We start from the raw sequence: 25,767 nt of genomic DNA, 5'->3' as shown, positions 1-25,767 counted from the left end.
ATGTAAGATTTTCTATTTTCTTAGCTTTCCTTTATTATAAATGACATTCCACAGAGCAATGTTGCTGGAAAAACTTATCTTTTTTTTTGGTCACACTGCTTTGCCAAATATTTTCACCGACACCAGAATTGACTAATGGTAGTGCTGGAATGTGCTGTTCTCAGTAGAATGGAGGCCCATACAAACCTAGGAGTGTCCTGGGGTCCAGTTTTTGTCCATCCATGGGGTTAGTGCCATACAATAATGAGTGATGCTCAGAATGAACAAGCTGTATTTCCTCCAGGCTGGCTTTTCGACCTTGAATTCGCTGAAAGAAAACAGTAGAATCCTACAGTACTCCACTGATAACATTCAGGAGAAAATAAGTCACATTTAGGATGATTAATAATGGGCTGAGTTTCACCATCAATGAATGTGACACTGATTTGCTTAGTAAAATGCCATAGTAACACTTGAAAAATGAATGCATGCAAGGTTGAGGTCCAGTGGATCATTTATGTCTAAGTAGGCAACTGACCAAAAGTACATGCTGACATAAAAAGTACATTTAGAGATTTAAAAAAAAAAAAACTAATAGAAATTGATTTAACTCCTTTGTAAAACTATCAGCTTAAATACTAATTGTGGCTAATCTTTAACTGAGAAGTACATTTCTTAAAATTTATGTTTATATTTACCTGTACAATTGTTGTAACAAATTTCATCTTGTTTCCTAAAGTAGTAACTACTGGTATTTTTAAGTGTATTTTATTATTACAAGTGTACTAACTATTTCATATGTGCATCTCTAGCAGTATTTATACAGACCAGTATCATTCAGTCTGCCTATAGGATTGGTAACAGTCCAGGAACTGCTTGAAAATGGGTTGTGATGAATCTGTACAAAATTTCAGAATAAATATTTAGAAATTTGTATAGTAATTTGAAAAAGTATTTTTATGTCTTTTGAACTTAACATAATCTTGTATGCCTTCTTCCATTTTAATTTACCTTTGTAGTATTTTATTGTATTTTTTAAAAGCATTATTCTGTGACAAATTGGAAAATAAACAAAAATAACTGCTACATAAGCAGACATAATGCGCAACACTCTAAACTCTAGATTCAGTCAATATTTTTTACACACATAGCAGGCAGAGACTTCATATCAACTATCAAAAAAGGCCCTTCGACAGAGCAAAACTGTATATTAATTTAAACCTCAATTAGTCAATATGGAAAATTTCTTCCTGACTATTATCTTAGTTGGTGCATGTAAGAGCCAAATAAACATTGTGGGAATGTATGAAGTTTTACTGAGCACAAACTCTGAAAATTACTGTATTTCCTAAAATTACTCAGACAATATTATTATTTCTCTTTAACTATGTATTACAACAAGGTAAGGCAATATGCAAGTATACAAATGCAGTGAAATATACAAATGCAGTGAAATTCACAGAGGATCAGCTAATATTCTCTTTTCATATCCTGATCATGGAATCACTGGCTGACTAGGAACCATCAGCTGCCACTGTCTCAGGACCAGCACCATCTCACAGTCAGTCTCCTAGTTTAAGGCAATGGGGCTATTGTTGATGTGTCACTCACTGAGAGCAAAGTGCAAATCTTGACATACTGACTCTTCCTAGGGGTTTGCTGAGTAGAGGGCAAAGCTATGCTTGTCACTGAAAATAAATTATCATGTCACAGTGAAAGAGGAATGATGGCAGACCAGAGGAGTAGCAGGAAGATAGTAGGAGTTAGGTTAAACAGAAACTTCTTAACACTGTGCCATTATGTGTCAAGTAAACAAACACATAAGGCATTTTCTTTGCCAAACCATTGAAATTCACTGTTTTTGATATTATTACAGTATTATGTAACCCCATTCATATTTCTAGAAAGTGAAACTATGCTTTAGAGAAATTATGCCCAGAAAGGTCAGATGAGAATTCTAACACTGAAGACTAAGCCATATGCTATGGTAGCCCTCTGGTCAGCATGGCTCTGATCAATAAAGGAACATTATTACTGACCTAGGTGGCTTTCTGGCAAACATTAAATTTGGAAACCAAAACAACCAAATAAATATAATGACAAGTAATGAGAAATAAAGAACTAGAAAAAGTGCAAAGTCGATATGGGAAGGAAACATTTTGACTTGAGACTTCAACAGATATAAAGACTCCAAATAAAAATAGGTGACACTATTATCTGAATCTTCTAAAATGGAATAATTACTATGGAAACAACAGTGCAAACTAGTATTAACTCAACTAAAAAATAGTTAAAATGATAAATAAAATTGGAATGAGCAGAGCATGGAAAACTAGACTGTGGCAACCAGTTTTCCTTTGGCAAAATAATGAGCACATAAAATAACAGGTCTTCCATTTCTTATTTCTTTGAGTCTATGAAATTCATACCCATTAAAATATCAATGCAAATAGCTACACCTTCAACAATGTCAGTTCTATAGCTAACAATCAGACCTAAAGTTTGACTACTGTGCTAAATTCCCCCCCTTTTTAAAAAGATTTATTTACATATACATACAGATCTGGAGATACAGGCCAGAGGCTCAGGGGTGGTGAGAGGATTCACCAGAGACAGAGCGGGGAATAGAACAGACAGATCGTTGAAGTACAGGTGGGCCAGAAGAGGTCTGCTGCGCCATGTGGGTCACCTCTGGGGTGGGAATCGAACTCATGCTCAAGTGGCTTTAGCTTCTCAGTGCTGTGCTTTAATCTGCTGCACCACCAGGGAGGGCCAATTTCCCCCTTTTTATAAAGAATTTTCAGCTTCAAATTGTAATACATTAAATACCCTTAGTAAAAATATACTTGTTTTTATAAAAACTGGTGCATATGTATATACAAACATATCTATATCATACACAACACATACACACATGTATATATAACATGTATATCTACCAAACTGCACTCAAGCAGTTTCTTCCTTGAGAATATGACCTTTTCAGTTCAGGGCTACAGACAGTCCACATTCATATACTCCACACTTGTCCCAAATCCTTTCTCATTTTCCCACAATTCCATGAGCTTTCAGGATGAATTAGCAATCACACATTTGAGAAATATTCTACAAGATTCAAGTATTTACAATAGCTCAGGTAATGATAAATCCTAAGAGTAAACCTGTTGAATTTCAGTCACCCCTTAAGTAATACCAGTCAACTAATAGCGAGGATAGACAATCTGGTCCAGCCTATCTAGCATTAACTTATTCTAAGAGCATTCCATTTTAGTGCAGACCACATTTCTCCCCCTCACTATTAAATTTCAGCATAGTTCATATTACTTTGATCTCTTCTCTCCCCCCTACTTCCATTTCATTCCCAGGAAATATTTTACACTGGCTCTTTTCACTATTATAGAAAATATTCCTTAAAATAGTTACATTAAATATAAGGAAGCCCTTATTGTTGATAATCACCTTCTACTTTGGCTAACGGAGAACAAGACCAAATAGGGTACGTGTTTCTACAGAAAAAAGAAGAGGGAAAAACAATTCAACATGAAATATGTCTCTACCTGGAGAAAGGATGTGGAGAGAGCATGCTTTCAGATTTATATCTCACTGGGGCACTGCTATGGGAACTTGGTGGATGACTAAGCTAAATTTTCTGAAATAACAACAGTTTCCTTCTTTTTCAACACATAGAGTCTCTTGGAATAGTTCCATTTTGCATCACTTTTTTAAGTCCTAAGTTTGTCACATTTAACTTTTCTCTCAAATTCAGATCTCCAGCAATTCTTATTTTCTGGTATTATCAGTAATTTATTGGTACTTTCTTCTATTACTTGTTTATGGATATTTTCATTTAATTCCTTCCCATATTTTCTGTTTCCTGTGTACCCAAATTTATTCCTTCATTTCTCTCATGATGCTCTCTTGAGTCAAAGGTCAACAGAATAATGAGTCACAAAATAGGATAAAGTGCTCTGATAATCGTAATTTAGGGAAATAGTGATTTCCGTTCTCAGAGATACTCCGCAGGATGTCTATCTAATGCTGTCTAAGATATTTGACCAAAAGGACTTTTGAGAATTCTTAGTATATTGGGACACTCAATGCATATAAGGGATGGCATTATCTGGGGATTTCTCACTTGAGATCCAAATATAGGTCTTAAATAACTTACCAGTATAGACTGGGAAAGAAAGCTTATAGCTCTTTTTGCATATTATTAATTAAAAAAAACTGCAAAGATTGTGTCCATTATTAAATTGTCATCCACAGTTTCTTTGAGTGTAGGAAAGGGAGAAAGAGAGAATGTGCACTGAGAGTCTACTTTGTGCTCAGCACCTGAGGAATATGATCTTATTTGGTTCAGGGCCACAAACAGTCCACATTCAGATTTGAAGTTTGACTAAAGTTGTTTAAAATGACCATATCATTGAGTCTCACAACAAACCGTGGTTCTTTCCTAAAGAAATAGTCTTTCTGAAATAAAGCCCTTTAATGCAACCTGATTATAGATGGAATGTTCTGAACATGATCTACAAAGTCATACTGTGACAGGATAAACTACAGCCTACCCACACCCACCCACACACAGAGCACACACACGGTATAGATTCATATTTTTTTCTGCCAAGGAGCAGGGAAAAAAGGAAACAGTTCTATTCCTTCCCCTCCTGTGTTCAAAGCCTGGATTGAGGCCAGTGTCCTAATCAGTTCTCATTGGCCCTGGAGGAATCAGAACCTTTTGTAAAATATAATAAAGGGCATAAAATCATGATAAAATGCATGAAAAAGCAGTGCCTTTGGTTAGGGAACTAGAAATAATTTAGCAGAACAGATGGATTGCATTGGTTTGGTATTATTGAGGACATGAAAGGGCTCATTTTGTGGCAGTTCCAAACTAAGAGAAAATGTCCAACTTAAATTTGACAAGTCAAAGTACCTGCCTCTGCTGGGAGAGACCCCATTTTCTTTAATCATTTTCAAAGTGGTGACATATTAGGCAAGAATTTCTACTGAAATATCTCATTTTCTGAAAATATTTCATCCAATGTCCCTATATATAGGGGTATTTTTTTTCCTACAAAAATCCTTAGGGCCATATATAGTTAAAGAAAAGAATCATAAATGATTTAGGATTGTCAAAGTAACCCTCTGTTACAAAATACACACTTTTTAATGAGTAAGTCCATGGCTTGCTCATTCTTTAGATAGACTTTTCTCTATTAAACAAACAAAAAAAAAATGGCCTCACTGTTTATGCCTGCTTGAGTTCAAATATTACAACCAATTGCTTCTTTACATGGTAAATATAAAATAGAAGATGTTATTTACCCCTAGACACCAAATAAGTTCTCTTCTGTATATCCCTTATCCTATAATAAGCTATTCTCCTCAGAGATTTTCTTATAAAGAAAGGGTAATGAAAGAAGGGAGAAGGCAATTATGCAGACAGGTACTTCAATACCTTTTTAGTCTGTTATATTAGTCACATGGAAAGAAAATGAATTACAAGTCAGAAGTTCTAAGTTCTGGGTTCTGACTCTCCAGTGTCTTTAATGTGTCTATGTCCAGCTCTGAACTACATCTCTGGTTATTTTCTTTATCTATAAATATAAAGAGATTTCACCAAATTTCTTTGAAGCCCCTACTACCAAAATTATAATATTACATGTGAAACAGACTGACAAAGAAAAATTCTGTTTTGATGTATAGATTTAATTCTGTAAGAATATATAAAATAACAATGATAAATTACTAGGATTGTGGTAAGAGGGAAAATATGATTGTGAGGACTTTCAAAAGTATACTTCCTACTTCTTGAAGTCTACTTCTTATATTCGTAATTGAAATGCTTTTTTTTTTCATAATTGAAAATAGAATTTTTTATATTCTAGCCTGTGACAATTTGTAAAGAATGACTACTATTCTGAGTTAAAAACATCAAATATGTGTAGCACTTTTGAGTTAATGCCTTCTTTGTTTATAAGGTAAACTGTTACACTCCTAACTCCAAATATTTAATTCTATTTATCTGTCTGTCTCTATTTTATTAAACTCATGTTAAAGAACTTCTATTTCAGTGTCTTTTAACCTTGGCTACACTTTGAAATCAGCTGGGGAAATTTAAAAGGTACTGATGCCTGGACCCTACATTCGGAGTGCTTCTGACGAAAGTTGTCTGTGTCCAGCCTGGGCATACAGATGCCTAGAACCAACAAGCAGAATTTGAAGGGCAGCTTAGGACGGGATGCACATGTCAGATGAAGTTGTCCATTTTTTTGTGATCATAAATTAATTCAAGATCCTTACACTACACTGACCAATATGTGGGATAATGAAATAGAAAGGAAAGGTTGGCACAGAGACAGTTAGGATGTGAAATGTTTCTATATGGTCTTCAAAATGACAAGTTCCTTTCACTTTCATTTAACGTTGCTTCATTTAACATTATATTTTTATTAAAAATATGTCAAGGCATAGAGCAATCTCAAAAGCACTTCAGATAAAAAATAAACCCCATTTAATAATAAAGGTCTGGGTGGTAAGAAGCACAGATACCATAGTTTTATAAGTTTTATGATCTCTTCGAATAATTATACTCATCAGAAAGCAAGAAAAAAACTGTTAGCCTTAGTGGAGCTGCTTATTTGGTTATACTTTTTTAGACAACTGATCTCCTGCATTGTAATAAGTTTTTAAAACAACATTGTAAGTGAACATTTTAATAGTCTGAATTACAGTATTGATATTTTTGTGTCATTCATATATGAAACAAATTTTCTTGCAATACTACTTTAACACTTCAATTTTCAGATGGTTGAAAAGCATGTAACTATTTTTTGGTAATATAAGCTTTCATGTTGCAGTTCTCAAAATTTTTCTGTATTATCATTTAAATGAACTCTGAAGGGCAATTTCTCTTATTTTAATTCTTCCTATTTTTTTACAGAAATAATATACAATCACAACAAAACATTCTAAAGCATTTTAATTTTTATGGTTAGTGACACAAGTATTTTTAATGTATTTATCTGCCGAGATCCATCCTATTCTAATATACAAATATCTCTCAGAAAGGTGACATATCCGGGTTTACAAAGCACATCTGTATTATCTACTGTTTCTCGTGATTCTCATATATTTAGAAAAAATTCACAAAAACTCTGTTTAAGTTTTCTTGTGGTTAGATGCTAAGGCACACAGACACACAAACATTTTTTGCAAATTAAACAAAACAGTAAGCTGTTATGTGCTGCCATCTAGTTAGATTACTCTATAAAGCAAATGTTTAATTGAATATCCATTAACTTGCAACATTCAGTGCTTTTCAGCATCGATATACTGCAAACAGGCACATTTAAAAGAATTTCTCCACACATATTTCCTCATTTAAATTTGCAAAAACATGTGAAAATCACCTGTGTGAGCTGTGCATGGCTGATTTTTTGGCATCTTAGGACTTTATATTCAACGGGGCCTCTACGTTTCTTATTGAAACTGCTGAGAAGTCCCAGAAAGGGCAACAGTAGCTTGGTTCTGGGTCCCAGAATTGTTTTGTAATTGCTTTGTGTTGGCACTTGAATAAAAGAGTTAAACATTTCAGCACAGTATGTTGCTTATGGTTTTTACTTATGAATTAAGCGAAACAAAGTTATTCAATATTAGTCTCAAAGAGGCAATGCAAATTCCACATAAAATGTAATCCAACAAAAGCATTATAAAATGTTGTTATTCTCAAAACAAATGTGAGAGCAAGCAAATGTCTGTGGGTGGCTTGGTGGGGCTGAGAGTCATGAGCACTTCTGGAAAAACAACTGCAAGTGCATTTCTAACAGATGATGGGTCAATATGTGTAATTTTTTAAGCAAAGAAGAACACATTTCTTTTCTTCAGGGGCACACACACTTAGGAAACCTGGCTGCCTAATCAAAGAGCTTGTTCCTGATGAGGATACCTAATGACCCTTCCAGATCCATTTCTTATAATGACAAGAAAGCTGCTGGTTTTGCTTTTTGCTTCCAACAGAATCACTAAACTAAGTATGGATGATTCAATAGGGAAGAAATTAAATGGTATTGGCATGAAGAACTACTAACCACCTCATTTTTTTTTAAACCAGTGCTATGTCGTGCCAAAAGAAGTTAACCCATGTAACTACTATAATCTAATATAATGAGAAATGTTTTCTCTGGCTGCTAATCAGGACTAGTGAGCAGAGCCAATTTACACTATAGCTTCCAAACTAAAAGTAATGTGTTTACTAAAATTCTGTCTACTTTTAACCCAAAAGACCATTATGCTCCAATGAGTATCTAGCCACCTAATTTCACACAAAATTAGAGCTTGAAGAGATCCTAGTGAATATTCTGCCCAATGCCTTCCTTTTATGTTTACAAAGCTGAGTATCAGTAAGGTTAAATGACTAGACAAAAGCTCATAGTCAATAAGTGGGAGGAGTGATGTCAAATCCAATGTTGAACAACAATCCCTGAAAGGAATTCATGTTGATTACTTTTCTGTACAGCTAAATGAATTGCTACAACACACAATTTTGATTTGTAGATCAGATTACAGTTATGAAACAAAAGAGCCCTTTTAATGTTCTCATCTTTTGATCATTTTACTAATGAACAACAAATTTACAAGCTAACTCTTCTCTCTATGTTAGCAGAACTGGGGCTCCCTTCTTTTGTCCCAGTGAAATATTAACTCCAATAGATAAAATAGCATGAAAAGATAGCAGGAGACCAAGCACTTCAAATTAAGGTCTAGGACGCTTCCTCCTTCATACTCTGACATAAAATATTTCCTTTATTATGTCTTGCTCAGAGGCCCCCTTATGCTGTTAAGAACACAAACTTTGTTTTACTTCTATCCCAACCTCAATCAAAAAGTCTTTTAATCAAATCACTGCTATATAAAACTAATAACTCAAAATCCCTTGGGACTTTCTAATTATCAATTTATATGCATGATCATTTGATTAATGTCTGCTGACCCCACCAGATGGTAACCTCTTTGAAGGCAGGCGATGCATGTTCTTAATATTATATATGCAGCTTCAAACTCATGTGTGTGGAAAAATCATTCTTGGCAAACATTGATGAATGGATACATCCCTACTCTCAAACTGTGGAGCTCAGCTAGCCTTATCAGAATTACCCAGACAGAGATTAGCAATATAAATTCTGAAACTCTATTGCAAATCTGTTGAATTTGAAACTGTGTTTTAAGCCTAAGGATTTTAATATTCCCCCACCAGTTGATTCTGACATATGCTAACATGAGTACCATTGTAGTCAGTATTTATCAAATCACAGGTTTCTGCTTGCAGGCCAGCTATTTGTCCCCAGAGATCTGTTGACTGTTTTTTTTGAAAGCACAGGGTGGTCACTAATTATGGATTGTCATGCACACCTGCCAGGTGTTCAAAGATGAAAACTGTTATATGGATATTGGGAAAAAATACTGTTGACTGAGTTTGCATGTGTCATATTCCTATTCAATAACATATTTTCTATAAAACCTAAATCATTTCTTTTCTTCTGAGGCTACTAAAAGGGTTGGGATGTGAGAGAGTGAGGGGCCTCAATTAACTATGATAGAAGATTATTGATGCATCGATGGTGGGTGTGGTGTATTAACACACAATTGTAGAGGCACAAACTTATATGCCTAAACCTATACAGTGCTAAAAATCAACATTACCTCAGTATATATAATTTTAAAAATTAAAATAATCAATTTTCTTCTGAGCCAACTGAGTTCTTACATCTCTGCTACAGAGAGGGATGTCCTAGGGCAAATGGTAACTTAAAACACCAGGGCTGGAACTCAAACCCCAGGATTTTCACACATATAGATTTTACCCTCTTAGGAATGCAGAAATTAAATAGAACCAAAGAAAAGAGCTAGAATTTAACCACTTAAGAGTCCTACCTAGACAGTTTAGAAAGAAAGGTCTGATTCTTTTACAGTACTTGGGCTGTATTGGTAAATACATCACTCACACCCAAGTGGGAACCTAACTTCTCTTGCAATAGGAAGACACTGTCATTGACCCTTTAGAAGGCCCATAAACAGTAAACAAGAAATCTATAACTGGATATACATCTCCTTTAACTGGATAATTACATACCTTCTCTGTACCTGGATATTTTCCATTTATAGTGTGCTTTTTGCAGTTTTCTTCAGCAACTTATAATGAGATTTGGTGAGTTGTTAAGCATTATTTATATATTTTTGTGCTTTGTTTCCCTAAGCTATTGAAATTTTCAAAATGATATGGCCAGAGAGAAAGGTTAACATCATTACAAGATCATTTAACAACAAGTACATATACAAGAGTTAAAACTTTTGAAAGAAACCCTCCATGAGCACTGCAATAATGTACAGTTTTCTCAACTGAATTTACTGGGGAGAATACTGGCTAAGTAACAGAATCTACTATCTTATCTGGTTTGGAGTAATCACTTTATGTGCCCTTTTTTTCTCTTTCCCTTACTGCTGTGGTAGAAACAATTAGAAAGAGAAAACAAGTCACGTTTATTTTGGTCCTGTTTATTTTTACACCTTTTTGGGATACATTTATCTTAAATAAAATTGTAGTCTCTAGAAAGGTATAACATTAGCTTAACTTAATTTGTTTAGTTAATGATAATTTCTAAAATTCCCACTTTGAACATTAACATTATATTTGAACATTAAATTTTTTGGTGTCTTAAATTTTATTTTTTTATGGGTTTAGAAATGTCATGTCATGCTTCATATTAGGTCATCACTTCAGAAATTCACATATAGTTTGATATATAAGAGTAAATAAATACATATTGGCAACAATTTCATTACCTAATAAAACAAATATCTGGTGAATTGCCCTCAAACTGTTAGGAAAAAGAGTGTTCTCTTTGCATTACTGTAAAGTTTTGGTTCAGACTTTTGTACTTGAACCTCAATAAAAGAAAATCTGCTGATGTATGTTTCTGAGTGTGTTATTTGCTCACTGTGATTGTTTGCCATGAGACTTTTATTTAGCTCTCTGAGTGGGGGCTATCCTTAGCCATTGTCATCAAACCCACGGTAATGCTGGCATTTTGCTATAGATCTGATATCACATCAGTCAGTGCTGCTGTATATATTGAATTTTATGGTTTCCAATAATAGAGGACTAAAACAATGTGATCGATGAGGAACCAAAAAAGGACACAAATGAGAAAGATCTGATAAAAATTTAAGACTGGTTGAAACAAATTTTCATTTCATTTATTTCTACACCTTGCTCAGGAGTAGAATGCCCTTCACAATGCCCTTCAGGTAAAAGATTTTAGGAATACTACAACCAAGCAATGCATTTGAAGGCTGTAATCAGTAACTGCTAACTTGGAATGGTTAGGACAAGGTCAAATGCTTTAGCATAGACCAGATCTGAATATAGAAAAATATTAAGAGCAATGCCTTAACTTGCAACAGCATCTAGAAAGACTGCTAAGAAGGAAAATTGCTACAGTACATGCAAAAGTGATACAGGAACATTCACAGAATAAATGTCCATGAAGACCTGTCCATTTGATTTATTGGGACAAACAGGTCTCCTTGCTGACCTACTTTATGAACCCTATATAGGATTATATATAAAAGATTGATTTGGTCTACAAATTGTGTCATCAAAAGCATGAAAACCTTAAAGGTAATTCTAACATTTATTTTTAAAAATATGGATTTTTTTCTGTCACATAATATGGATGTGAAGATGCTATAAGCAAAAGGTGGAGTTTGCCATTCCATGGAAAGAATAATGGTAAAGGACAAAATAAATTATTCTAGCTCAAATTCCTTCATTTTGTGGTTTCTAGGTAAATTATACTTAAATCAAAAGCAGAATTTTAAACATAGGAAGCATTTGATGACTCTAATTCTATTATAAACATGCAATAAAATTTGTGAAACTAAATCTATAAGCACTGTTCTGGTATATTCATTCCTAATCTCAAAAACTGAATGACACTTATTATCTATATTTTGATATTAAGACAAACATACTTAGCTCTTCTGTAAGATGAAGTAAATTATTCATCATCCAAATGAAAATAAAGATAATAATTTATCCCAAGAAATAAATGCACAGAATGAATAAATGATAAATTGATCAATAAATGATAAAGTAATGTGAGAAAATACAGGGGGGGTATTTTTCTTTTAAATGTGCTTTAGACGCAAATAAAGAATGTTACTGGTCTTAAACCACAGTGGATATTATAGCAATTAAATCAAATAGCAATTAGTTGTGAGATATTTTACAAATTTGACACTGGGAACATTTTCAACTAATATTATGTCTGCTTTTAATATTTGAAAGTCAAAGAAAAACAGATTTTTCTCAATGAAAATTGGAATCATCAGGAATCTATGAAAATTAGGTCAGAGAAATACTGATAAAATATTCCAATTTTATGATAAAAATATAACAACATCTGCCTCTTCAAAAAAGTATATATATATATATATATATGTATACACACACACACACACACACACACACACACAGATATATTATCCCCCCCCCCTTGGGAAAAGAACAGTTAATCTTTTAAAACTATTCAGTTAAAAGTGATGTATATCTCAAACTATAATTTATACCAAGTTTGCAAAAGAGTATCTCAGAAATTAACCCAATCAATGATAACCTATTTTAAAACAAGAATGCTGCCATGTGTACAAAAAATATGCTTCAAGAATAGCACACACATGTCAGCTGAGGCAGCTGCTCAGTCCATCACGAATGACTAAGTACCTACTATGTGCCCATTCCAGAGTCAGATCATAAGTTCTATGCTGCTAATGTCTATGATCGTTCATCAATCATGGTATTTGCACTACAGTGTTAACATTTTTCTACTACTACCCAAATGAATACTGGCCTCTTTACATGATTTATTTAACTAAGTAAAAGAGTGTAGCCAATTCAAGGATTACCTCACATTTATTTAGCAGTCCAGTTTCTTGCAGCCGAGACCAGATGCTCTGTATTCGTCCAGCGTGCTCAGGGTGGGTGGCAGAATTGCCACAGATGCACTGGTGTTTCAACATCAGAGGGTCATAGGCAATTCCTTTAAGACAAAGAAAACAGCATAGACTGAACAATACATAAGATAGTAATACACGTTTTAAGATGATTACTCCAAAAAGTCATTTTAAAAAAAAATTACACACAGAGAAACAATATATACCATAAATTCTCAGGAGCTCATTAAAGTTATTTAGTCTTGCACATGTGATTATGCATGCAAAAAAGGTCAATTATTGGATAATCAGTGCTCAAACCCTAGTAAGTCGGAAAGGTGTTAAATGTCTTAAATGATTATGAAGTATTATTAGACAGGTAACTTAGTTCAGTAGAGGTTCAAATTTTACCAGTAAAACCACAAAACAAGGTGATGCTTTAAATTAGAAGTTTACTTAATGAGTAATTCTAATCCCATTCTACATTAAAGTTACATCCTTTTAATAATCTAATTTTCCACCTGCTTAGCCATTCCTTCAAAATTTATTTCCTTGTTCAGAATTTATTTATTCTTTTCTCATAATTTACACCACTATGTAAGCACGATGAATATTATAGAACTTAGAATATTGTGAACATTTGAATTCCTTCTTTCAAAAACATTTTCTTGTCAATTGTAGTAGCTTTGATAGAGATCACATAACTACTGTTTTAAAATATGGTTTTAATTATTTTTCTCGAGTCAACACTGGTTTATAACATTGTTTATGACTTAGAGCTATAGGATCACTTCCTTCAGTTGTTGCTACAGCAAACTCATCATTAAAACACCCATAATCCATTGCAGTCCCTCACCTCTTTGTTCTCTCCCCACCTGACAGAATCTGTTCCACAATAAATTTCTAGCATTGGTTTGGTTTTTCTCTTAACTTTCTGTTTGTCTCTGTGTTCCATGTAAAACTAAAACTATCTGGTTTGTCTTTCTTTCTGATTTATTTCACTTACCATCAGCCCCTCCTGTTCCAACTATGCAATTATAAATGGCAAGTGTTTTTTTCTCTCTTTTTACAACTGAGTAATATTTCTATTTGCAATGCAAAGCACATCTCTCTACTCCACTCATCTCTTTTGGGGCATTTAGATTGTTACATAATTTGGATATTGTAAATAGTGCTACAATAAACAAAGGAGTACATATAACCCTTTAGTGTTTTTGTGTTCTTTGGGTAGATTCTTAGGAGTGGAATTGCTGGGACATATGATAGAACTTTTTTTTTTTTTAGTATTTTGAGAAACTTCGATACTATTTTACCCTGAACCAGTGTACATTCCCACTAATAGTATATGAAGCTCCCCTTTTCTCCACACACTCATCAATTCTTGTTTTTTTTCTGGTCTTTTTGATATGAATCATTCGCAAAGTCACCTCAGAGAGTGATATGTCTGTATCTCGTTGTGATTTGCGTTTCCCTTACTATGTGTGATGATTATCATTTTTTTCATGTGCCTGCTGGCTATTTGTATGTATTTTTAGAGAACTTCTATCTAACTCATCTGTCCATTTTTTATTTGGTAATTTGTCTGCTTTTTGTTGAGCTAAATTAACTCTTTGTAGATCATGATTATAAACTACTTGTTGCGTGAACAGTGGTAAATACTTTATTCCATTCAGTAGGGTGTCATTTTGTTTTAGAGATAGTTTTTTTGGTTTGTTACAAAGAAGCTTTTTAGTTCGATATATGTAGTCCCATTTGTTTATATTCTCTTTTTGTTTTTTTTTTGATGTTGGTGATGAACCCACAAAAATACACTGAAGCCTATGTAGTGAAATGTATTGCTTATGTTTTATTATTTGTGTTCTTACCTCTAAGAATTTTATCTATTTTGAATTAATTTGTGTGTATAATATACTGTGCTGGTCTAGTTTCATTCTTTTACAAGTGGCTGTCCAGTTTTCCCACCACCATTAAAGAGGGCTTCCACTCTCCATAAAAGTGTGGGTTTATTTCTTGTCTCTCAATTTTATTTTATTGGCCTGTGCTTACTTCTGTTCTAGTATACTGTTTTGATCATTGGAGTACTGTAGTACATTTTGAAGACTGGAAGTGTAGTATTATCATTCTGCCTATTTTGTGTTAGGAATGATTTGTCTCTTCGGTGTCATCTTTGGTTCTCTATGAATTTTGGTAATCTCTATTCACACATTTGAAGAATTTCATCAAAACTCTGATAGAGACTGCACTTAATCTGTGTATTTCTTTAGTGAAAATGGACATTTGAATAACATTAATTCTTCCAACCCATCAACTAGGAATATCTTTCCATTTATTTGTATCTGTCTAGTCCTTCTAAAAATGTTTAATAATTTTCATTGTATATTTGCTTCACTTTCTTTGTGAAGTTTACTCCTAGGTATTTCATTTTTTTTTTTAAATGCAATTATAAATGTGTTTTTTTTTTTTTCACTTCTTCTAATTCATTGTTTGTGCATGGGAAAACATCCAATTTTTGTGTATTGATTTTATAATCTGCTATTTTGCTGAACTTATTTATTTCAGTTAGATTTCTTGTAATGTCTTTGGGGGTTTCTATGTCATTTGCACATTATGATAGTTTTACTTCTTCTGTCCTAATCTGAATTACTTTTGTATTTTTATTTCCTATTGCAGTTTTGTGCCCCCAAAATAAATCCCAGTTTGTCGTGGTGTATGAAACTTTTAATAAATTCTCAAATTTGGTTTGCTAAAATTTTGCTAAGGACTTTTACATCTGGGTTCACCAGGGAATAGGACCTGTATTTATCTTTTGTTGTTGTGTCTTGTCTTTTGTCTTAATTTTGTGTCAGAGTAATTTTGGCTTTACTGAATATATCTGGAGTATTCTTTTTGTTCATTTTTTTTTCAAACATTTGAGAAGGATGGTTATTAGCCTATATTTGAAGGTTTAGTAGATTTAAAAGTGAAATTATCTGGTCCTGGACTTTTGTTTTCTTGGAGACTTTTGATTTCTGTTTCAATGTCTTTGCTTGCAAATGCCCATTCAGGTTTTCTATTTCTTCCTGATTCAGCCTTGAGTGGTTCGACATTCCTAAGAATGTATCTATCTCTTCTATATTATTCAAAGTTCTAGTATGCAAATGTTTACAGTAATATCTTATGGTCATCTGAGTTTCTGAAATGCCTGTTTTAACCTCATTTCTTCAATTTCTCATTCCATTTATTTGTATACCCCTTCTTTTTAGCTAGGATTTTCCAAAAAAAAAAAATCTGCTTTTAAATTATCACGTTTCATTTAGACCCTACGTATGAATGAAAAGATTTTACAGAAGTTTGATGAAATAAATTGATAGGATGCATAAAATATGACTTTAAAAAATGATCATTGTACTAGTTAATTTTGAAAAGATCTCCATTTTTAATCCATTTCCTAGAAGTGGTCTTCTTACTTAAAAAATTGCTTGACATTAAAAAAAAAAGAAAAAAATATAATATCTTCCAATAAACAATCATCTGAATACATTTTCTGGAAGTATGCAGTAAGGGCAGTAGAATCCTGAAAATAAATTAAAGAGCAAAAATAAGTAGCTATTCAAGAACAGATAAATATCAGCAATTTGTGTTGTTTAATTAGATGCATTTTATTCACCCTTTGACTTACATTGTCCTGTTAGTGAATGTTATTTAAAAGAAAAATAGTTTTTCTCTAAAATAATTTCTAAAATAGATTTTCACTAAAATCATAAAGAAGAATGATATATATACACTTTGAAAATGTGATAAAAATTATGTCTAAGAGGAAATATTTGCTGGTCCATATAATAGCCATGTTCAATGCTAATTTTTCTTCTGAGTAGCAAACTGGCACACTTTATTCATCTGTTCATTCAAAATTTCTATTTGGACATCTCATGGTTTTCATAAACTGAGAATGTCTCAGCTTTTAGTCCACGATGTTAAACTACATATGATGGTAATCATGGATATCATGACCTATCATTCTTCATGAAAAAGGCCTTACTGTTCTCCTCATATCCTCTCTCAAAAGAACAAGTAGTGTCTTTTCCCTCCAATATACATCTTGAATCATATATTTCTGGGTCCCAAAGTCAAAACCACACAGACTCTACTGCATTCTCTAATCTGGTGTTCTGAGGTAGTCATTAGTGGCCACATGACTTCCATTCTTGTCCATTTGCAACACAAGAGTACCAAAGTTCCTTTGGTGATTTTACTGATGAGATTAAAAATTCTCGAGGCTCATTTAGATAGCACATTCTCCACCTTTCCTTTCCTTCTCATAATCCTTATTTCTCCATAAATGCCAACCTTCCTTTCTTCAAAATGATCAAAATCATACCAGCCTTGGCATCTTTATTCATACTGTTCCATCTATGCAAACAATCCTTCTTTCTTTCCTCTAGCTCTCCTTCAGCTAATTCCTATTCATTTTTCAAGGCTCATTTTCCATGCCACTTGCACACACACACAAAAAAAATTCTCTAGTTTAGGTGCTTTAATATATGTTTTCAGATTATTCCAAATTTTCTTCACAGCATTTATCACAAATACATAATTGTATAATTTTATTAATTACAAATTTTATTCACCATATGATAAAATTTGAGAGCACAGACTAGAGTTATATTGCTTACTTTTAAAATGCCAATGTTTCCCAGCAAGACTCATTTTTAGTAATCTACAAATCATCTTTTGTTGTATCTTCCATCCACAATTCTAATCTATCCAAAATATTTATTGTGTCTTTTTTATATGTATTTCTATATACTATTAATAATATAATGCCTGTATCTTTTAGCAAATATTTAAATTAAAATGTTTGTAAAAATGTTTAGAATATAGTACATTTTCAAAAGTATTTCTAATAAGTGAATAAAAAACTATAAATTAAAGATACAAGAACTAGGTGAGATATTTACATAATAAAGCACTCCTTGATTAACCTAATTAGTACATCTCCTTGGACATTAAATTTTTCTAGTCTTTGCTAAATTTTCTGTCTTTTATTTTGTATGCATTAACTTCCAATGGCAAGTGCTTTCCATACAGAAATTTATTTTACTTAGCTATGTATATCTATATTTTGTTTAAAGAGGATAAATATTTTAAATAAAACCAAAGGAAGGAAGACAGATAAGAGATATAGCAGACATTGTATCTTCACAATTTATATTTATAAATAATTTATGAGTTGCTATTACATAATAGTAACTGTTTAACATTTTCTCTAACAGTGTTGGACCACACAAAGGATAAACTAGTGATAATACCAAAGCAAAATATATAATATCTGCCTCATTTTGAAAATATATTCTAGAAGAGTAGAGATTTTAATCACTTTCATCTCTTGAAATGTCTAATTTCACTTCCATAGTAAATATTTCTTAACATTTCCCCCACAAGCCAGTGACATGGGAAAAGCTTACAAAACAGGTTATTGTACATGGAAGTTATTGCCAAGTATCTGGAAATCCCAATACAATACCCAGGAGCTCTTAGAAAAGCATTAAATTTAAGGAGCAATAAATAAAGACAGGAATTCTAAGTCTCCCTTACTCATCCTAATAGTGTAGTAATGAAGCATTAACAGGTAGATTTTAAACTCATCCTTCAGCTCCACTCCTTTTCTTTCCTTTTTTTTTTTTTTTTAAGTTCTTTTGTTTTGTTTTTTGTTTTTATTTGTTTGTTTTTCAGATATAGACTTACAGGGTGAGAAACAAGCCTGGTTCTGGTTTTTTCATTTGGATTCATATGGAAATCTACTTTTCTTTAACCCTTTCTGACTCACTGGTTACCACTTGCAAAATAAACCAATGGATCAATCTCTATTGGCTAAGAAGACAAATTTAAAATTAGAATTTAGGCAAATATGCAACATAAAGTTCTTAATTTGATGTCTTTACCTGAATTTAAAGATCTAACAGTTTTCTATCAAAAAAAAAAAGTAAAATTTTTGATACCTTTTTTGTTGTTTTTTAGGTAAGCTTGGGCTTTGTGCTTTCTTTGATTTTCTGTTTTATTAAATGGCATAATGTGTTTGAAGTACTGATTGCTATTGTCTTTCTCCTTATTTAATCATTATATTTAGGTAAATTGTTATCTATCCATGAACTGATTTATGTGATCATGTCTATAACCAGTTTCATAAACTATGTCACACTATATCTACATTGGTCTAAATGGGAAGTAGAGTCTAGAATATTTAGGTCTAAAACTACCAACCCTGATATCTTGTTCCCAGCACTGACCTTCACATTGTTGTTCTTAGTACAAAACTTTCCCAAGATATTTGTACAATACTTACTAAATACTTCCTAACTCTGAACCAAGGGACTGCAATACAATATAAGTATAATACAAATATAAATATATACAAGTATATATGTACCCATATTTTAATTATGGTTACAGCTGGATGATAGAATAATAGACAATTCCCCATTGCAGTTTTCTAGATTTTACAAATTGCTTTTAATAAATATGTATCTTTTAAAAAATTATTGGTTAACATTAGTTTACATGGTTGTTTAGTGTATTAATAGTATCTATGGGAATACAAATAGCTATTACCACATGTAATGAAATTTTTATTTATTTTTATTTTATTCAGTTGATCATTTATTTTTTGATTCCCTTGCTTAGTATGTTTAATATGTATATTACTGCATATGTCAGCCATGTATCTAAGTGCTAGAATTAGTGAGAGCTGCTAAAAGCACAAATTTTCATGGAAAGTCCATAGAAATACAATTCTTGGAATAAGTGAATTGCAGTTTTTGAAGAACAATCTATTTTATTATTAAAGATCATAACAAAGTTAAATGGGATTCAATCACAGGCCCAACCCTGGGAAACTGCAACAACTTTAATACTCCCCCAGCCCTCCAGGGACACATCCTAGCATAGAGAGGACCTAGGAAGTGCCTCAGACCTGGAGACTTGCTACAGGTCTACCTTCTTACTGCATCTACCCACAAAACCTGCAGTAAAGCCCTGGAATTAGATACAACACAGCTCTGTGAGTGGACCTCAAGCCATGGGGAAAGAGAGAGACTGCTCTGAGTGGGCACAAAGAGCCCTGGAGGCAATGAGGGAGCCTGCACAGCTGGGAGGCTTGCAGCCCTTCTGGCACTCCCTGCATCCCTGCAGGCCCACCCCCACAGCAAAGGCCTGAAGACTTGTGAGCCAGTAAGGCACTGCCTTGCAAGGCTCACAGTGCTCAGAAAATAAAACAAAACTGTCTCAACCACAGACACAGCTGCAGGGAGATCTACAAACTTCTAATGCACCACACCCAAACTTCATGGGCACATCCAAGTATAGAGGGAATCTAGGACATCAGATGGCTACAAAGATCAACAAGCACCTTCCACAGACAAGAGACCCCTGATTGTCACTGGCTGAGATGACAGACATAATTCCATACTTTGGGGGCTGAAAAAAAAAGGAGATATTGAAACAAAGCACAGCTCAGAATATCCTCCACAACTGAAGTGTCTGGAAGTCCCTCTGCTAACCCAGAAAGAATGCTAGTCAATAATAGCAACACCGTGTGTCTCAATGAATAGAAAGTATTAGAAAATACACGGTAGGGAAAAGAAGACAAGCAAACAACCAAGCAAGTCCACAGGGGGAAAATTCAACACAAAAAGATCAGGCAACAGAAACCACCAAAGAAACAGAAGAACAGCTCAGCCTACCAGATAGAGAAGTCAGAAACATCATGATAAACAAACAAAAAGAAGTTGAGAAGGCAAAAAATGGCATAAGGCAAACCATCAAGGAATTGAAGAATGCAAACAAGGCAATGAATGAAAGAAATCAAAAAGAAAAAAAAAATGAATGAGACACACAATCAATGAATGGAAGAAAATGAAATGTTAAAAAAGGAAATAGAAGAAATGCAGATGATGAAGAGGCCACTAGAGGAGATAAAGAATGCTGGGGAAAGTAATGAAAACAGAATAGATGAAATGGAAGAACGAATCAGCTCCCTCGAAGACACAGAAATAAAAACAATGAAAACAGAAAAAGAAAGAGAAGTAAAAAGGAAAAGGAATGAAGAAACAGTTTAAGAGCTACTGACACCATGAGGAAAGGAGATTGAGTTACAGGTGTCCCAGAAGGTGAAGGGAGAGGCCAAATGATCGAGAAAATATTCACAGAGATAATAGAAGAGAACTTCCCTAATATGACAAAGGAGATGAATATAGACATCCAAGAAAAAAGAACACCAAACTACCATGACGATAGGAAAAATACAGCAAGACACACCATAGTAAAACTATCAAGAATACAAGACAAGGAAAGGATAATGAGAATGCCAAGAGGGAAGAAACAAATAACCTATAAAGGGAAATTGATCAGGCTGACATCAGACTTCTCCAAAGAAACACTACAAGCAAGAAGAGGGCAAAGGGACATACTCAACAAACTCCAAAGCATCAAATGTCAACCAAGAATACTCTATCTTGCAAAGCTCTCCTCCCTCTATGAAGAAAGAATAAGGAGATTTTCAGACAAACGGAAACTACACAATTTTGTCATGACTAAAACCCCCACTCCAAAAAATACTACAAGAAGCCCTCAAACCAAATCCAACAGAAGAATAAACAAGAAAAGTTAAAAACAAGGAATAAAAAAAATATGAAGGACCAAAAAAAAAAAAAAGGCAAATATGGCAAATATAGGTGCCAGTATATCAATATTATCTCTAAATGTAAATGGCTTAAACTCATCATAAAAAGACACAGAGTTGCGGGATGGATTAAAAAACAGAACCCAACGTTCTGCTGTCTACATGAAACACATCTAACTACAAAAGATAAAAAGGGATTGAAAATAAAAAGATGGAAAACAAACCTGCAAGCAAATGGACCAAAAAAGAAGGCAGGAATAGCTACACTTATATCAGACAAAATAGACTTCACACTAAAAAAGGTTAAGAGAGACACAGAAGGCCACTACATTATGATTAAGGGGACAATACAAAAAGACATAACAATCATCAACACATACGCACCAAATGAAGGAGCACCAAAATATATCAGAAAACTACTATCATCTATGAAAATGTATATCAGAGAAAATGCATACATAGTAGGAGACTTCAACATGCCAATCTCCACAATGGACAAAAACTAAGCAAAGACATCAACGCTCTGAACAAGGACCTGGACAACATGGGTCTAACAGATATCTATATAATACTGCACCCCAAAAAATCTTGAGTACACATTTTTCTTAAATCCACGTGGATCATTCTGTAGGGTTACCACATACTGAGTCACAAGATAAATGTTAATAGATACACCAAGATCAAAATCATATGAACTATTTTCTCTGACCAGGAAGGAATCAAACTAGAAATAAGCCATATGAAGAAGGCAAGAAGCCCACCTACCAAGTGGAGACTGAAACCCACACTATTGGAGGACCATTGGATCAATGAGGAGATTAAAAAAGAAATTAAAAAATGCCTTAAGAAGAAAGACAATGATGACACAAGTCTCCAAACTTAGGGGACACATTAAAAGCAGTTATAAAAGGAAAATATATAGTATTAAACAGGCTCACATAAAGAAAGAAGAGATAACTCAAAGAAACAACCTAATTTCCCACCTTAAAGAACTGAAAACAACAACAACAACAACAAAATAACCCAAAAGCCAGTAGAAGACAGGAAATAATAAAAGGCAAATCAGAAATAAATGAAATGGAAGTTAGGAAAACAGTCCAAAAAAATCAATGAAACCAACAGTTGGTTCTTCAAAAAAATAAACAAGATAGATATGCCACTAGCCAGGCTCACAAAGAAAAAAACAAGAGAAAGCACAAATAAATGGAATCATAAACGAAAGAGGAGAACTCACAACAGATCCAGCAGAAATCAAAAGAATGATCAGAGAATACTATGAGCAACTATATGCAAACAAATTGGACAATTTAACAGAAATGGACAAATTCTACAACTCTACAACCACCCAAAGCTAGATAAAGAAGAAATAGAACAACTAAACAGGCCAATTACAAGGGAATTGAAGAAATAATCAAAACCCTCCCCAAAAATAAAAGTCTAGGACCAGATGGATTTACAAATGAATTTTACTGAATGTTCAGGAAAAGAACTAGTGCTTATTCTACACAGACTTATCCAAAAAATTGAAAAAGAAGGAAAATTACCACATACTTTCTATGAAGCCAACATCACACTAATGCCAAAACCTAACAAAGAAAATGCAAAAAAGAGAAAACTTCAGACCAGTCTCCCTAATAAACACTGATGCAAAACACTACAAGACATACCCTTCAGCAACATCTTTAAAGATACACCCAATGCAGCAACAGTGAAGACAAGGATAAATAGATGGAACTACATCAAGTTAAAGAGCTTCTATACAGCAAAAGAGACATTACAAAAAACAGACAGACATCCCACTGACGGGGAAAAATTTTTCTCACACAAAGCTAGCAATAAAGGATTGATTACAAAGACATACATAGAACTGATGAAACTCAACAAAAATAAATGAAACAACCCCATAAAAAATGGGCAGAAGAGCTAAAAAGACACTTCTCCAAAGAGGAAAGGCCAACAAGCATATCAAAAATGTTCAACATCACTTGTAATAAGAGAGATGCAAATTAAAACTACAATGAGATACCACCTCACCCCAGTGAGAATGGCACATCTTCAAACAACTAGCAACAACAAATGTTGGTGAGGATGTGGAGAAAAAGGAACTTTCCTGAATTGCTGGTAGGAATGCAAACTAGTACAACCACTATGGAAAACTGTTTGGAGGTTTCTCAAACTACCGACAATGGAGCTTCCATATGACACAGCAATCCACCTGTAGGTATCTACCCAAAAGATACAACAACACTGATTCAAAAAGACACATGCTCCCCCCATGTTTATTGCTGCTTTATTTACAATTGGAAAGACACAGAAACAACCCAACTGCCCAAAAGTGGATAAGTGGAATAAAAAGATGTGGGATGGAGCTGGAAAAGATCATGCTTAATGAAATAAGGCAGAAATAAAAGGGAAAATACTCAATGGTTTCACTCATAGCAGGAGTATAAAGGACCAGGAGTGAAAATAACAATAGTAACGAACAGCTTTATACCAAAGACATTATATGGGGTGGAGTGGGAAATGGGATCAAAAGCAGTGGGTGGAGGGAAATGCACTGGAGTACGGTAATGGCACACAGGTGATTTGATGATAGAAAGCCCACAGGGATTACAACTGAGATGGAAAAATGCACACAATTATGTAAAAATAAATATATTATTTATAAAAAAAATAAAAATAAAAATATAATAATACATTTAACTTGTATTTACCTGATTAAGCAAGGATTCCTAAAGGAAACAAAACATAAACTAAAAATTCAATGGTTAACTAGAACTAGCCTGACTTGGAAATGCATCTCAAAAAAATAAAGTGTTGCTGTTCTCACACTGAAAGATTCAAATGTATTTCACCTTCTTCCATATGTATGAAATGCTAGCCATTAAACATTAAAAAAAATCTTATAATTAAATTATGCTAAATAATGTTCTCAAGTGCTGGTTTAGTTTGAATATTGTGATCCTATTTCACATTAGACTCTGATTAAGAAATAAAATGTTACCAAGTAAAAATTTTCTGGCAGGTTTATTAAAAAGTGACAAAGAGGGGACCTGCCTGGTGGCACAGTGGGTTAGTACAGCACTGGGAAACTAGGACCACTTCTGCATGAGTTCAATCACCCTTTCTTTCTCCCTCCGCCCCCCACCGCCCTGGAGGTGATCCCATGAGTGAAAAAGATCTTAAATTGTAGCAGGTGATAGGTAAAATAGAACAAATAAAATTTATTACCATTAAATGCCTACCTGCCTACCTATATCAATGAATCTCATTTGGTATAAAATTTGTTATCATCTACTATTAACATCTGCTATGCACCAGGGCCAAACTTCGTGTCAGTGAGTAAACATTGGGCAAAAGATGACAGATACAACACATTGTTTTTAGTTATCAGAACTCATGTAAAAAACTTACATTGGCTTCAAATACAATTAAAAATACAACTAAAATACAATTAAAAAAGCATTTCTGATACTGAATATTATTTCTGATATTCCAGTAATACATAAAATCTGCTTGACTATTGACAACTTGGCTCTACAACACACAGTTTCCATTTTCACTAACAAACACAGTATCATACGCCCCTTCTTGTCCAACCTAGAAAATACCATGCTGTCAAAAAAGCCATGGCATATTTTTTATATGAAAAGGGTGCTATGATTTTTCTGACAACCCGATATCTTCATCTAGGCTCTCTCTAGAGAGATCAGGTAGTGGTTGTATCTTAGTCTCCATTTCTCGGCTCATTCAATGTCTCACAAGAAATAATCTAGAGTTGTTATCTTTGAACAACTGACAAAACTGGCAGTCAACAAATGGGAGATTGTTTTATTCTTTACACAAGAAGGTAAGTGGCTACCCCAGTTGGCTGGTGAGAGTGCACATGGAGGATGATGTTTTGAACGGTATGCCTTGAAAATTATGTGAGTTTAGTATTTAATAACTTTTCACTTGCAGCAAAAAGTACAAAAGTGCAAAAGCAAAAAGATTTTGCAAAGTAGGTTTAAGCAAATCACCTCCCTATAACATAGTTGTCTCCCTTAATTTCTGGTGGAATAACTGTTGAATGTGTGATATTATGCAACTTTCTTTTGAAAAAAAAAATCCTCAAAGAATATTCATGAATGCAACATTTA

At 33.6% G+C, this 25,767-nt stretch overlaps 1 protein-coding gene across 2 annotated transcripts in view; it reads right to left on the bottom strand.

Moving 5' to 3' along the window:
- Window positions 1-25,767, bottom strand: part of HDAC9 (histone deacetylase 9) — a 458,777-nt gene that overhangs the window by 209,637 nt on the left and 223,373 nt on the right. For both annotated transcript variants that reach the window (XM_004676745.1, XM_012720959.1), the window contains exons 14-15: window positions 12,946-13,079; window positions 187-307 (exon numbers count right to left, since the gene is read on the bottom strand). In XM_004676745.1, the coding sequence (XP_004676802.1) occupies window positions 187-307; window positions 12,946-13,079 (255 nt within the window). The remainder of the gene's footprint in view (window positions 1-186; window positions 308-12,945; window positions 13,080-25,767) is intronic.

This window comes from Condylura cristata, unplaced genomic scaffold (assembly GCF_000260355.1).
Source record: "Condylura cristata isolate star-nosed mole 26May11 unplaced genomic scaffold, ConCri1.0 scaffold00005, whole genome shotgun sequence".
In the NCBI taxonomy this organism is placed as follows: domain Eukaryota; kingdom Metazoa; phylum Chordata; class Mammalia; order Eulipotyphla; family Talpidae; genus Condylura; species Condylura cristata.
The sequence above is the reverse complement of the archived record's forward strand: the minus strand, read 5'-3'. Positions and strand labels throughout refer to the sequence as shown.